This window comes from Lycorma delicatula, chromosome 6 (assembly GCF_047948215.1).
Source record: "Lycorma delicatula isolate Av1 chromosome 6, ASM4794821v1, whole genome shotgun sequence".
Classification (NCBI taxonomy): domain Eukaryota; kingdom Metazoa; phylum Arthropoda; class Insecta; order Hemiptera; family Fulgoridae; genus Lycorma; species Lycorma delicatula.
Genome location: NC_134460.1, coordinates 151,551,248 through 151,566,084, shown reverse-complemented (window position 1 = coordinate 151,566,084; position 14,837 = coordinate 151,551,248). Strand labels below are relative to the sequence as shown.

At 32.4% G+C, this 14,837-nt stretch overlaps 1 protein-coding gene across 1 annotated transcript in view; it reads right to left on the bottom strand.

Annotated features, from left to right (window-relative positions):
* Positions 1-13,781, bottom strand: part of LOC142326380 (lipase member H-like) — a 34,167-nt gene extending 20,386 nt beyond the window's left edge. Inside the window, exon 1 of the mRNA XM_075368843.1 lies at positions 13,636-13,781. Within this exon, the coding sequence (XP_075224958.1) occupies positions 13,636-13,678 (43 nt within the window). The 5' untranslated portion in view covers positions 13,679-13,781. The remainder of the gene's footprint in view (positions 1-13,635) is intronic.
* Positions 13,782-14,837: the final 1,056 nt, after the last annotated feature.

Here is a 14,837-nt window from a genome sequence, read left to right as displayed (position 1 = left end):
AAATACAGTTCTGGGAACTGTTTTTTATTCGATTTTTTCAGATTAAAAAACATTCCAAACCATCAAATTATTTATCGTTCATAAACTGAATTTTAACCGGGGGAAGAACTGAAATCTGCGCAAAATCTTTCGCTAGCCATAGCTCGATAACAAAGTGTTTTCGGACGTATGTTTGTATGATTTTTTTCTTATTTCAAGCTCCAGAATCAATTTCCAGATTATTTCCCAAATTGCCTGTACATATACAGCGTGTCCCATATAAAACGCAACCCAACCTTACATTGATAGGTATTGAAATAATAAAAAGGCATGTGTAAATGTAAATGTAATTTTTATTATTACCATCCATTACCTTACATTTAGAGTAAATGTTGGAAGTGGCCGCCATCTTCTTGAATACAAGCTTCAATACTTTTTACAGCGTTTCTTGCAACTTTTTTCAAAATTTGTGGCTGGATATTTAATACAGCTTGTTCAATATTGACTTTCAGTTGTTCAAGTGTTCGTGGTTTGTCGCTGTAGGCTTTTTCTTTGAGGTAACCCCGTAGAAAAAAATTCGCCGCAGTCAAATCTGGAGATCTTGGTGGCCACAAGCCTCGACCGATAACACGATTACCGAAGAATTCCTCGACGAAATCAGAAGTTGAACCTGCGTAGTGCGATGTCGCACCGTAATGTTGTAGCCGGCAGTGTCTGTCTTCCTCTTCCAAGAGTGCGATGAACTGAAATAAAATATCCTGATATCGTTCTGCATTAATGGTGTACTAGAAAAACATAGGACCGATTATTTTCTTCCGCGATATCGCGCACCACACGCCTGACTTCTGCGGATGTAATTGTTTTTCGTAATAAACGTGGGAAATTTCAGCGCTCCAAATTCTACTGTTTTGGCTGTTTACGTAGCCGTCCAAATTAAACCGTGCTTCATCTGTGAAAAATAACGAATCCATAACATTAACTCCCTCGCGCAGAAATCGACGGAACCGTTGACAATATTGTAGCCGTTTTTCTTTGTCGGACTCAAGAAGTCGATGAACCGTTTGGATGCGATAAGGTCGTACTTGTAATCGTTTGGTCGCCCGATGAACGGTTGATTTAGACAAATTAATTTCAGCAGACAATCGTCTGATAGATTTATTTGGCGAAGCGAGTAATCGGTCTTTGATTTCAGCGACTGTATCTGTATTCAACACTGACGCAGATCTTTTGTGTTCCTTGTTATTAACAGAACCAGTCTCTAAATTTTGCGACTAACCTTAATACTGATGATTTGTTAGGAGCTGGTTTATCTGGGTACTTATGGCCAAACAAATCTTGCACTGCAACCGCTGATTTCGTACTGGAGTACGACTCGACAATGTAAACACGTTCATCTAGCGAAAACACCATCTTGTCTCTAGCAATACACTGAACGTTATGATTGCATTTTTGTTACTATCGGTAGTGTTCTACTGCGTCGCCGCGATGTTCAGATGTTGGACGAGTCCATTTCAGTAACGAGTATGGGAGTAAGCTTGACCTTTGAAATTTCATGGATGAGCGATTGATGGGTTGCGTTTTATATGGGACACCTGTATATATATATATATATATATACATATTCATACAGCCTATGACACTCCTAGTAACATAAGGATTCCAGTGCGTAGTCATACATCTAAATCGGTTCAGTCGTTGAGCTGTTACGGCGGGATAAACATATATGTATACCCTAAATACGCTCTTTTTTGGGCAGTCGTGTAAAAAAAAAAAATCACGTAAAGCACTTGTTATTTTACGTTTTGAATTATTAAACAGATTCACACAGTAATTCTTACTGTACGCGCAGACTGATTGTTTTATGATTTGCGCATGTAATATTTTAAAAGATATAATTCTGACATCAGTAGCGGTTAACTGATTAATTTACAGATTTTTGTTAACATTAAAATTTAAATTAGGAACTGTAAAATAATGTTGGTATACTTGATTATTTTTTTCAGTGGCAAATCTTATAAAATCGTTCTGTGCCAAATGTTTTGTTATTTAGTATCGCCTAACGGATTTTTTTATTTTGTTCCTTGTATTCTCTTGATTATCATTTCGTAATTTTTCCCGATTGTTTATCTGGTTTTTTTCTCTCTTCTTGGTATAAAAGTTTTCAATTGTAATTTTTTAATTTTCTTCAATTTTTTTTGTTTTTTTATAATATCAATTTTTAATTTGTATTCATAATTAATTTAATTTTTCTTTTCATATTCTATAAAATTTAATAAATTTTTTTCACGATTCATAATGTTTCCAGTAAATTCTAAGACCTTCAATTCTAGACATCGGTAGTAAAAGTATTAAAATTTATTCCAAATACTTTTATATTCGCTTGTAACCCTGCTTGTAATCCTGATAACATGATTGATGAGTATAAAGGTACATGACATATATGATGAGTATACATGACAAAAACTGATGAGTATAAAGGTGTAGAAATTTTTGGAGTTTAAAAAATTCCATTCCTGGCCAGAATGACCAGAATTTTGAACCCGAACTTCTATATGAAAGTCGGAGACGGTGCCGTTTCGATGTGAAGGTGGGAATCCCTATTATAATAACACGCTTTCAAAAACAATATCTAACCAGTAAAAAAGAAGGGAAATTTAGATTCTGTTAAATATTTTCATATAATTCCAGTAATAAAGTAAATTATTATATAAATTTTAAATAAAAAATTCTAGTTAAAGTTCTAATTTTAATTTCATTTACTTCAATAAGACCTTTATAATTAACTTTGTTTGGGAAAATGTCTTTATAAAAATACAATGAAATATAACTGCGTAACAAACAGAAGTTTGTCAACTATTTTACATATAATGCTTCAGGCTTTTGCTAATTATTTTCTTTAATGTAAGTAAAATTAAAACTATATTAAAAAAACGAAGAACGAGTTTTCAGAACAAAAAAATCTTTATTATAATACCGTTGATGTATATTTAATACAAATAGTAGTAATAAAATAAGTTTTATCATTATTAATCTCTAAAAAACTAAATACGGTAAAATTAAATATCTCGGAGATAGTATACTATCTAACGCCAAAAAAAGATGAAACTCAAAAATGAAAGCAAATAAAATGGAGCTAGTCTTAGCAAAACAAAAATGATATATATATATATATATATATATATATATATATATATATATATATATAATATATTCGTAATACAATATTTGTTTACGATATTATATATATAATATCGTAAAATAATATATATTTTACGATAAACAATAATTCAATAATAATAAAAAGAAAATATGAAAATTTCCCCTTTCCATTTCTGTTTTTCCTTTTCCCCGTTTCCCCCCCCCCTTCTTGCCCTTTTAACTTTTTAGATTTTTCCCTTCTCCCTTTTTCCCCGCGCGTAAACCGTCCAGTAGCTTTTTAGTCTATAGCGGACACATATTTCGGAAACATTGGAATGGAATCGTAAAAAATTTAGTGTAGCGTGTGTTGCTTTTACGTCCAACAGATTACGCTGTTTTTAAAAAAAAGCATGTTTTCACTTGTTACAAGTGTGATATCTTAGGTATATAAATAGTAGGTATATAAAAAACACGCGCGTATTCGAATGCAACATTGTGTCAAATTTTCAAAGCAATCGGTGAAGAACTTTCGGAGACTTTGAACAAACGAACATTTACATTTTTATTTGTATATAGAGTTAATCAAGTTTATCTGGTAATCAATTTTCAACACGTTACCGGCAAAGAAATATGTACCTTATTATTGGTTTTTCGTTTGTTTAACCTATGTTATAATGCTGTGTTTATTAGTTACATTTTTTCAATGCTGGAGAATCTAAAACCCATATTTTTTTAAGAAGAACGGTCAATTTCGGACATAATGCTTTGGGTCGGTAACTCTGTAACCCGATATAACCTAAAATAAATCCTAACATAATCTAAAATAAACTAAATTTTTAATCGTAACTTCGGTACTAATGAACCAATTTTTATTTTATTTGTACCGAATTACTTGCGATTCAAAGGGCCTTCCAATGAAGTGTCACAAGCACGGTTACCGGGTGCCCCGATTTCGGCGGGGTTTTCCCGATATTGAACTCTATTCCCGATTCCCGATATGTAATCACAAGTTTCCGATTGTCTACAAATCGCACACCAAGTAGTTTTTTCGAGAAAAAAATTAAAAATTTGTGAATTGAAGCTTAGGAACGCTTAAACTACCATTACGATAATAGTTAGGTTAGGTTTAACGATAAATGTCGCAGTACGTGTGCCATGTGCCTTCAATTCAGTAGATCTTAAGCTCTTTTTTTCATTTATGTTTTTGTTTTTGTTGTTTTTTTATATTATTAAAAAAAGAATTTGAATTGAATTACTGATTATTTTAATAAATAAAAAAATAATAATTTGATTATTTTTCTGAAATCCCCATATGTCATTTCGTAAAACTGGCAACCTTGGTCACAAGCTATATCGTTTGATTTAAAAGAAAATATTTTGAAAAAATATTCAGCACTGGAATATTTTGAAAAACTTCAAGGGAGAAATTTTGGGTCGGTAATTTTAAAAATAATTTTCCAGTTTTAATCCAGGATTATAATTATTTCAGACGGTTTAAGAAGTTATATCGTGTAATTTTATAGTTATTTTTTTTTTGGACTGAAATTTAAAAAATTACTAATCCAAATGGTTTTCTGCACTATCGAGCCCAAGGGGTGATCGGATTTTAATTTTCTTTTCACCAAAATTCATTATTTTTTTCGGGTTGTCAATTAATGAAATTAAATGGTACCGTTGCCATTTAAGATTTTTGAGTTGGTGATGGTGTAGAGGAGCGGGTGGGTTGCACCCCTTTAAAAGTAACTTTACAAAAGTTTCCCTGGAGAACGGTATGCATACCTGCAAACAGAAATACGACGGGACCGACAGCTGTTGAATAATGAATGGGGTAACTATTTAAATGATCACCCGGTATTTAAATAATTTTAAATTAACACCTTTATCTTCGACTGACTGAAGCTATAAAAACTATACTGTGTGGATGTCAAACTCCGCTAATGAGAATTTGAAAAAAAAACATATCGGGGGGACTGGCGAAAAAGATTCTGTCGCCAGGGATCGAATCATGGACACGTGCTGGGCCAGGGAGGCAGCCTCTTTGCTGAGGGTATTCGAGTCCGGAAGATGACTGGATCTTGATGACTGGAAGATGACGCATTGAGGACCCTCGAGCGCGCGATTCAGGGAGGGAATACGTGGGCTGTATAACCGGACCATGACTATGTGAAAGGGAAGGGAAGCGTAATACTCTTGGGGAGAGTCACTACGGCAACCAGGAGGGATGTTGTTTCTCAATGATCCAAGAAAAATCCCGTCGGGAGATCAGATTCAAGGTGCATTTAGGGAGGGGGGGGTTAGTCTTCAGCCATGCCGGTTGGAACCGACCGAAGTAACGTCTTCTAGGCGGTTACCGGTTGCTTCTCAAGTGGTTTAAAAAAAAAAAATTAACACCTTTAATTATTTTTCATTTTTTATCAGTTTTATTTATTTTTTATATTAACATAGTTTTATCGCTTATGTCTAATTCATTGTCATTACATATACACATATACATTGTATATAATGTCTAATATATTTTTACTATAGAAATATGAACTATATCCGATTCTGTTTTTGAAAATATTAACGTATTGTATTCAAATGCCGCTACTATTATAATCTTCTCACAGTTGTCTACTCAATCCAGGAGAATGCTGAAGCAATTTCTCTTTGTTAAACGTCAAATATATTGACGTGATCTATATAATGTATAATTATGTTCTGTTCTGAATATAAAATATATTTAGTTTAACGATGTTATAATAAAGAAAAAACTACTAAAAAAAAGATATATTTCTTTCTTTCTTTTTTATTTATGTGTATATTTAAAGTTTCCCATCCAAAATTGAAAATAATTAAAAGATTATTTTTCAAATTATAATATATGGACACTTGTTAAAAATTTTCATACTTCTAGGATAGATAACGTTTATAAGATACTTATTAATTCTCTAGTCAGAAATACTTATAAAATAAGTCAACAGTACAATTACGCTGATTAAGTTTTTAAATATATCGAGAGCAAATAACTGATTTATAACATTCCATTATAAGTTTTAACCAAAGATAAAACATATTTTATTAGTTTATCATGTTTTATTTTATTTTATTAGTCATTTTATTTGTAAATGAATATGAACTTGCATTATTCTCACGAGAAAGAATTAACAAATCTTTTTAGGTGTTTGCACTAAAAAATATAACAAAAAACTAAATGCTTATAAAAAAAATATTTAATAGTACAAGTATTATTATATAAACTGTTTAAATTCATTTTTTTTTGTCTTCAGTCATTTGACTGGTTTGATGCAGCTCTCCAAGATTCCCTATCTAGTGCTAGTCGTTTCATTTCAGTATACCCTCTACATCCTACATCCCTATCAATTTGTTTTACATATACCAAACGTGGCCTGCCTACACAATTTTTTCCTTCTACCTGTCCTTCCAATATTAAAGCTACTATTCCAGGATGCCTTAGTATGTGGCCTATAAGTCTGTCTCTTCTTTTAACTATATTTTTCCAAATGCTTCTTTCTTCATCGATTTGTGCTACAACTGCTCTTCATTTATCACTTTATCCAGCCGTCTGATTTTTAATATTCTACTATAACACCGCATTTCAAAAGCTTCTAATCTTTTCTTCTCAGGTACTCTGATCGTCCAAGTTTTACTTCCATATAAAGCGACGCTCCAAACATACACTTTCAAAAATCTTTTCCTGACATTTAAATTAATTTTTGATGTAAACAACTTATATTTCTTACTGAAGGCTCGTTTAGCTTGTGTTATTCGGCATTTTATATCGCTCCTGCTTCGTCCATCTTTAGTAATTCTACTTCCCAAATAACAAAATTCTTCTATCTCCATAATCTTTTCTCCTCCTATTTTCACACACACATTACTTTTGTTTTGTTCTTGTTTATTTTCATGCGATAGTTCTTGCGTAGGACTTCATCTATGCCGTTCATTGTTTCTTCTAAATCCTTTTTACTCTCGGCTAGAATTACTATATCATCAGCAAATCGTAGCATCTTTGTCTTTTCACCTTGTACTGTTACTCCGAATCTAAATTGTTCTTTAACATCATTAACTGCTAGATCCATGTAAAGATTAAAAAGTAACGGGGATAGGGAAGATCCTTGTCGGACTCCCTTTCTTATACGGCTTTTTTCTTATGTTCTTCAATTATTACTGTTGCTGTTTGGTTCCGGTAAATGTTAGCAATTGTTCTTCTATCTCTATATTTGAACCCTAATTTTTTTAAAATGCTGAACATTTTATCCCAGTCTACGTTATCGAATGCCTTTTCTAGGTCTATAAACGCCATGTATGTTGGTTTGATTTTCTTTAATCTTCCTTCTACTATTAATCTGAGGCCTAAAATTGCTTCCCTTGTCCCTATGACACTTAAGCGTGTGCTGTACGGCACCTTGCTTAATTCGCTCACGCACGTTAGGTAGCTCACTAGGAGCTTATAGGATTTGGGTCGCTAAACCGATTTAGAGGCACAGTAGCCGTTTTTGGCACGGAACATTTGGTCTGTGCTCTAGGGCGACCGAATGGGGTGGTGGTGGGAGAAATGCCAGTTAACCAAATTCCCTTGTCCCTATACTTTTCCTGAAACCAAATTGGTCTTCTCCTAACACTTCTTCCTCTCTCCTCTCAATTCTTCTGTGTAGAATTCTAGTTAAGAATTTTGATGCGTGACTAGTTAAACTAATTGTTCTGTATTCTTCACATTTATCGGCCCCTGCTTTCTTTGGTATCATGACTATAACACTTTTTTTTTAAATCTGATGAAAATTCCCTTTTCTCATAAATATTACACACCAGTTTGTATAATCTATCAATCGCTTCCTCACCTGCACTGCGCAGTAATTCTACAGGTATTCCATCTATTCCAGGAGCCTTTCTGCCATTTAAATCTTTTAATGCTCTCTTAAATTCAGATCTCAGTATTGTTTCTCCCATTTCATCCTCCTCAACTTCCTCTTCTTCCTCTATAACATCATTTTGTAATTCACTTCCACGGTATAACTCTTCAATATATTCCACCCATCTATGGAATTTACCTTTCGTATTATATATCGGTGTACCATCTTTGTTTCACATATAATTAGATTTTAATTTATGTACCCCAAAATTTTCCTTAACTTTCCTGTATGCTCCGTCTATTTTACCAATGTTCTTTTCTCTTTCCACTTCTGAACACTTTTCTTTAATCCACTCTTCTTTCGCCAGTTTTCACTTCCTGTTTATAGCATTTCTTAATTGCCGATAGTTCCTTTTACTTTCTTCATCACTAGCATTCTTATATTTACTACGTTCATCCATCATCTGCAATATATCGTCTGAAACCCAAGGTTTTCTACCAGTTCTCTTTATTCCACCTAAGTTCGCTTCTGCTGATTTAGGAATTTCCTTTTTCTCCCATTTTAAAATTAAATTAAGTAAAATTCTCCCATTTTACTTCTACATTTTCTACCTTATCTTTTTTACTCAGACCTCTTGCGATGTCCTCCTCAAAAATCTTCTTTACCTCCTCTTCCTCAAGCTTCTCTAAATTCCACCAATTCATCTGACATCTTTTCTTCAAGTTTTTAAACCCCAATCTACATTTCATTATCACCAAATTATGGTCGCTATCAATGTCTGCTCCAGGGTATGTTTTGCAGTCAACGAGTTGATTTCTAAATCTTTGCTTAACCATGATATTATCTGATACCTTGCAGTATCGCCTGGCTTTTTCCAAGTGTATATTCTTCTATTATGATTTTTAAATTGGGTGTTGGCAATTACTAAATTATATTTCGTGCATTTTTTTATGTATTATTATTTATTATTCATTTTCGCTCTTAAGGGCAGTGTTTGAACATGAATGTTTCATGATTATGCGATCCTATGTTGTTTTCTCCTTACTTTTTTCTTCCCAGAATCTCTTCATTCTTTGATTGCGTTCCTGTTTCCTTTGTTCTGTCCAATTTGCTCCCGTTTTCCTCTTTTCTTTCACTTCAAATTTCGTGTTCATAATTTTCTTTCTAACTTTTCTTCTTTCTCTTATCATTTCCCAGTTGATCCCTGTTTGTCTTAGGTCGATATTTTGTGATACCGATTGGTTTTCCTGATCGAGCTGTTTATTACATCAAACATCCTCTCGTGAGTCTGTTGTTCATTCGCTGTATGCACCCGTAGAATGTAAGTCTGCGATTTCCGATCATGTTTGTGAGTGTATCCGTTCCTTCATATAATTCCCAGGTCAGTCTCTTCATCCATATGCAATCTCTATGTACTGCTCCAAAAATGTTTCTAATTATTTATATTTTTTCTGTTTATGTTACGCCTAATACTGTAATCGTGTGATTATTTGATGCGTACAGTGTCTCCGGTAGCACGATTTTCTTGTAGTGTCTGAATTTCACCTTGTTCTATATACTTCGCTTGGTATAGTGCGACCATGTGAGTCTGTATCCTTTCTGAAGTTTTTCTGTTCTTTCCCTGTCGGATGCCTTTTTTGATCCTGCCATTTGTATATATTCCTCTAGATATTTGAATTTTTCGATTCTCCTTATGTTTCCCTATTTTGTGCGTATGTTTATGTTTTGTGTCGTCGTTTCGCCTTTTCATGTATTGTGTTTTCTCTTACGATATTTGTAACCCCGTTTTGGAAGTGATTTCGTGTAAGAGTTCCAGTGTTTCTCGTGCTTCTTGTCTATTGTTGCTGAGTATTGCCAGATCATCTGTAAATGCTAGGCATTTGATGGTTGTTTTGGTATCTTGTGCTATTCCCAGACGTATCCCCTTGACATGTCTTATATTTATATATAGTCGCATCCTCATCGCGGCATCTCCGCGCTATATGGTTACTCGCGTTTCCCATCATCGTCAATTTTTTTTTATTTTATATATTTTAGTTATGTAATTGGAAGCAGCCAGTCGGGTTGTACATACAATAACAGTCGCAGTCGTTTGTTAACTTATACACTGCGCCGTACACCGTCGAATTCGTTAATTAACGTAAAGTAAAAAAAAAAAATCGAAAATAGTTTTTATATATATATATATATCTGAAGAGTATTTTCAAGCCCCTATCTGGCAGCGAATTGCTGTCTGGACGAAGTAAATTTTAATTTATGGATGTCATATATATTTTTAGTAGTTGATGGGGTGCACCTACCCATTTCAGTAAATGTATGACAAGTGAGCGGTTGGGACACGTAAGGCGGTGGTGTATGGCACCGCGTTTAGTCCGCTCACGCTGTTAGGTAAGCTCTAGGAGTTATTTAGGACACTGATCGCTGAACTGTTTCGTGGCTCAGTATCCGTTTGTGGCACAGACATTCGCTCTGTGCCACAATGCTTTAGGACGACTGAATGGGTTGGTGGCGGGAAAAATGTCAAGAAACCAAATTAGTAAACTAAAACCAAAGCCCCGATCTAGTCAATATCTCTTAGTACGAGTATAATCGGAAATGCGGAAAATTTGCCAGCATTTTTCAAATTTTTTTACGTTTCTTCACCCATTTCAAGGTTGAATTTCGAAAAGTCTAGAAATTAGTTTGTAGATATTCACATGAAAATAACACAACCAAAAACCAAATCGATATTTTGCTACCGAAAGATTATAAAAATAGCTGGGTTTCAAAAAAAAAATTTAATATCAATTTTAACTCAACATTTCAAAAAATTCTTTCTCAGTGTGCTCTTACACCGTAAGAAGAACACGTATATCAAAAATTTATCTTCAGTATTTCACTTTCCCGTCCAGATAGCGTTATAGCAGAGCTATAACTCTAAAAAGGAAAGTATTGTAATCGGTACAATTTGGGTAAATGCTGTTTTTATGGGATCTTGACGTTTTGACACCTAAGGAACCCAAAAAATCATGGAAATTGTCCGAATGTTTAATGTTCGTACGTACGTATGTATGTTCGGTGTCATTTAATAAATCACTTATATATTCAGAATTACTGGACCGATTTTGACGAAAGTCGATCAGATTACTTCTAATTACTTCGGTCAGATTTAATGGGCATGGATCCCATTAAATTTTCAACGTAAAAGGTCAAGAAGGTGACAAGAGAGTGTGCTCCACACTCTCTTGAAGAAACTTGAAGTTGAAGAAACTCTCTTGAAGAACTTGCTCCAAGTTCTTCCTCAGTATCTCGAGATTTTGCCAAATTAAAGTAGTATTTTTCTTAGACACATTCGTTAACGATTAAAAAATAAAAATATCTGCAAAAAAATCTTTTTTGTAAAATCGCACCCCCACCAAAAAAATGCTGTAGACCACGGCTATGTTGTGACGTCACAGGTGAGCGGTGGAATTAAATAAATGAATATTTAAAGTTTAAAAAAGTAACTCGGTCTGGCCGGGTCTCGAACTCGATCGCCCGGTTGAGTCGGTACCTGGTGCGTTAAGCCTCGCGGCTAAACGGGTCTGCCGACCGTACATGCGAAATTTGTTCTATGCAAGTTTTGAAATTACATTAGTTTAGTTAGTACCGACTATCGCCGCTAGTACCGCCACACTCGTGCGAATTAAATACGGTATGTGCACGCGCTTTATTTAGAATCGTTGAATTAAATAAACGAAAAAATATTATATTTAAATAAAATGATAAATATTTTTAATTAAATTTAGTGTGTATAAGCCGTGCATCAGAAACAACCCACATTTGTCAGCTTTGTTGCTGGGCGTTGATGAATCAGTCAGGTCATGTTCTTTTATATACATAAAAAATAGATTATAAACAAATGATATCATAAACAATTTAGGACAGCTTGTGTTTTAATATTTTTCTAAAAATAAGATCTGAACAAAATAATAATAATAAATAAATAAAAAAGATCTTTTTAATAGAACGGAAATTAAGTTATTGGGAAATAATATTTTATTATATAATCTGTGAGAGAATTTTATTGAAAAGACCGAGTGTTTTTGACAAGTCATATATCTATTACTGCAACATTAAAATTCTTTAAAAGGTATATAGTAATTATTATTCGCTTTTATAAAACTGAAACTGTCAATAATACAAAGATATTATTTCTTTATACTAATGTAATATGTACATATGTATATACATTTCTATAATTTTATTACTCTAGCTAGGCTTTGCTTTTTTTATTTATGTAGCTATTTTATTTTAAATTTTTTCATCGTTTTTATTTTCACGCGCGCGCGCACATACACACACTATTTTATATATTTTTTGCATTTTAAGCAATAAATCTTTAAATATTTGTATTTATTAATTTATTCCTTTTTTTCAAAGCTAATCTTTAGTTTTTTCAACAAGTTTACTCGTAAGCTATTTAAAAAATATTTATAATTCTGTCCGCATATAATTATATTTCTGTCTGTATATTTATAATTCTGTCGTTAATTCGCAACATTTAAAATCAACTTGGTGTAATCTATTAGATGCTGATCTTATCTACCGTTCTTGTATTCGTTAAAATATTTAAATATGTACGCGTATAGAAAAATATTAGAAAAAAGTTAAAAACAAATTTTAATGATAATAATTAAAATTTAAATCGATGAATGTTATTTCAATATTTTTCGTCAATTTAAAACTTTGAATTTATAGTAAATATATAAGGCGGGATAGTATAGGATAATACCGCTTTATAGTAAATATAATATTTACTACTACTTGTCTCATTTCCATGAGAATTAAAATAATAAGAAAAATCATAATATTATCATCATAATATTTTACTAGATTTTCCTGAGAAATTCTGGAGGTCGTCCGATAAAATTACGATTTTATAATATCTTAATTTTGCTTTTTCGGAGAAGATTTTTTATTGAAGTTTCTAGTAGGATGATAAGCGACTTCCATTTGTTGTGTTCTGGTTTTTATTCCTTCTTTTTCTAAAATATTTGTGATAATTATTTCACCTAAATGTTAAAATGTTTGGACTCTTTTGAATTTCTTCTGAAATATTCTTTGTTTAGATTTTAATTTCGTTATTGGAAAACTAGTTTGTTTCTCGTATGATTCTCAGCTGATTTACGACGACGAATTTACCTCTAGACTAACCCGGTGGGTGAGATAGAAATTTTGTTTTACGCAATTTCTAATAATAATTGTATTATTATAAAAAAAATTAACGACTAAGGAAAATTTAATACAATGATATTGAAGTGAAACATTAACTTTGATTTTTTTTTGCAAAGAGATAATAAATAAGTAGTTTAATACAATCTGCTTGGTAGATTAATAAACTAACAGACCTCCGTGGCGCGAGTGGCAGCCTCTCGGCATTTCATCCGGAGGTCCCGGGTTTGATCCCGGTCAGGCATGGCATTTTTCATACGCTACAAAATTCAATTTCCATATCACCACTCACAAGCTTCAGGCTTATGTGGCGATATCAAGGAAAAAAAATTTGGTCGAAATTTTCGATTGTCTGTTAAATTAAATTTGTCTAAAAATTTCTGGTAGAAAATTCTCGCTTTTAAAGTCAACTTGATTTTTAATTCATCTTTAAATAGAAAAAATTACAAAATTAATTAATTTGTTATTTTACCTTGAATTATTAATTGAGTAGATTGTGCGTGAGGTGATCCCATAAATCCGTGTAAAATAATGACTAAAGGTAAATTAAAATTTAAATCATTTTCGAAATTTTCTGTTACGTCCTTAAAATCAGAATCAAGATTTGGATCTTTCCTGTAAAAAAAAAACAAATACATAAATAAATTAAAAAATAAAATCATTGTAATAACATAATCTATTTATTAATAATTACGTTTTTAACAACTTTTTTTTAGATTTTTCAAGTCTAAGGCCGCCTACTGATTAGATCAGGAGCCATAACAACATTACTGTTAAGATCCTGTTACTCCCGAAAAAAATGGCATTCATTTAAAAATATCTGATGTGGTCACCACATGACTTCCTTGTACGTCTATTAAATTACATATACACATTTAAAAAAAAAAATGAAAGTACATAAAATTTTATTTGATTAATAACTTCTGATATTTTTCATATTTTTATTTTTTTTTTTAGTATTGCATTACTATTTATCGTAAAAATTATTTTACAATCAGAGGTTAATAATTATTAATGAATCAATATATTTAAATTATAAAAAAAATTAAAAGATGAAATCTTTCCGACGTGCCTTCCCCTTGTAAGATCCCAAATATTTCGTTAATTGAAATGTTATTTGGCTGTAACTCCGGAACCAATGAAAATAAGTACCGCTTATGATATATTGTTGAAAAGATCTTAATGAGCGCTTATTACTGCAGTTAGAAAAAGTCCAAAATCCAATTTTGTTATTGATTTTGGGCTTTTTACAACACTTTTGTTCCAGTCGATTGCAATGAAAAGGGAAGGTGCACAACTAGACGTAACACCAGTGCTGCATCCAAAATATCAACATCTTACGACTAATCGTTTTTGAGTTTGCGAGGCATATACGTATGTACAGACGTCACCCCGAAACTGATCAAAATGGATATTTCGGTTGAAATCTAAAAACAGAAATTTTTCGCGATCACAATACTTTTTTTACTTCGTACAAGGAAGTTAAAAAATGATAACGATCCTATTAAAAATGTCTCATTAAAAAAAGAAGATTGAATCTGTTTCAGTTTGCTTTTTTTCATCGAGCCGAATCTAATCTTGCATACGAATACTGTTCCAAGTCCATTGAATTAAGAGATTATATTCAACACTGTGATATCGCCTTTCTGTTAACAACAAGGACTGACTTTATAG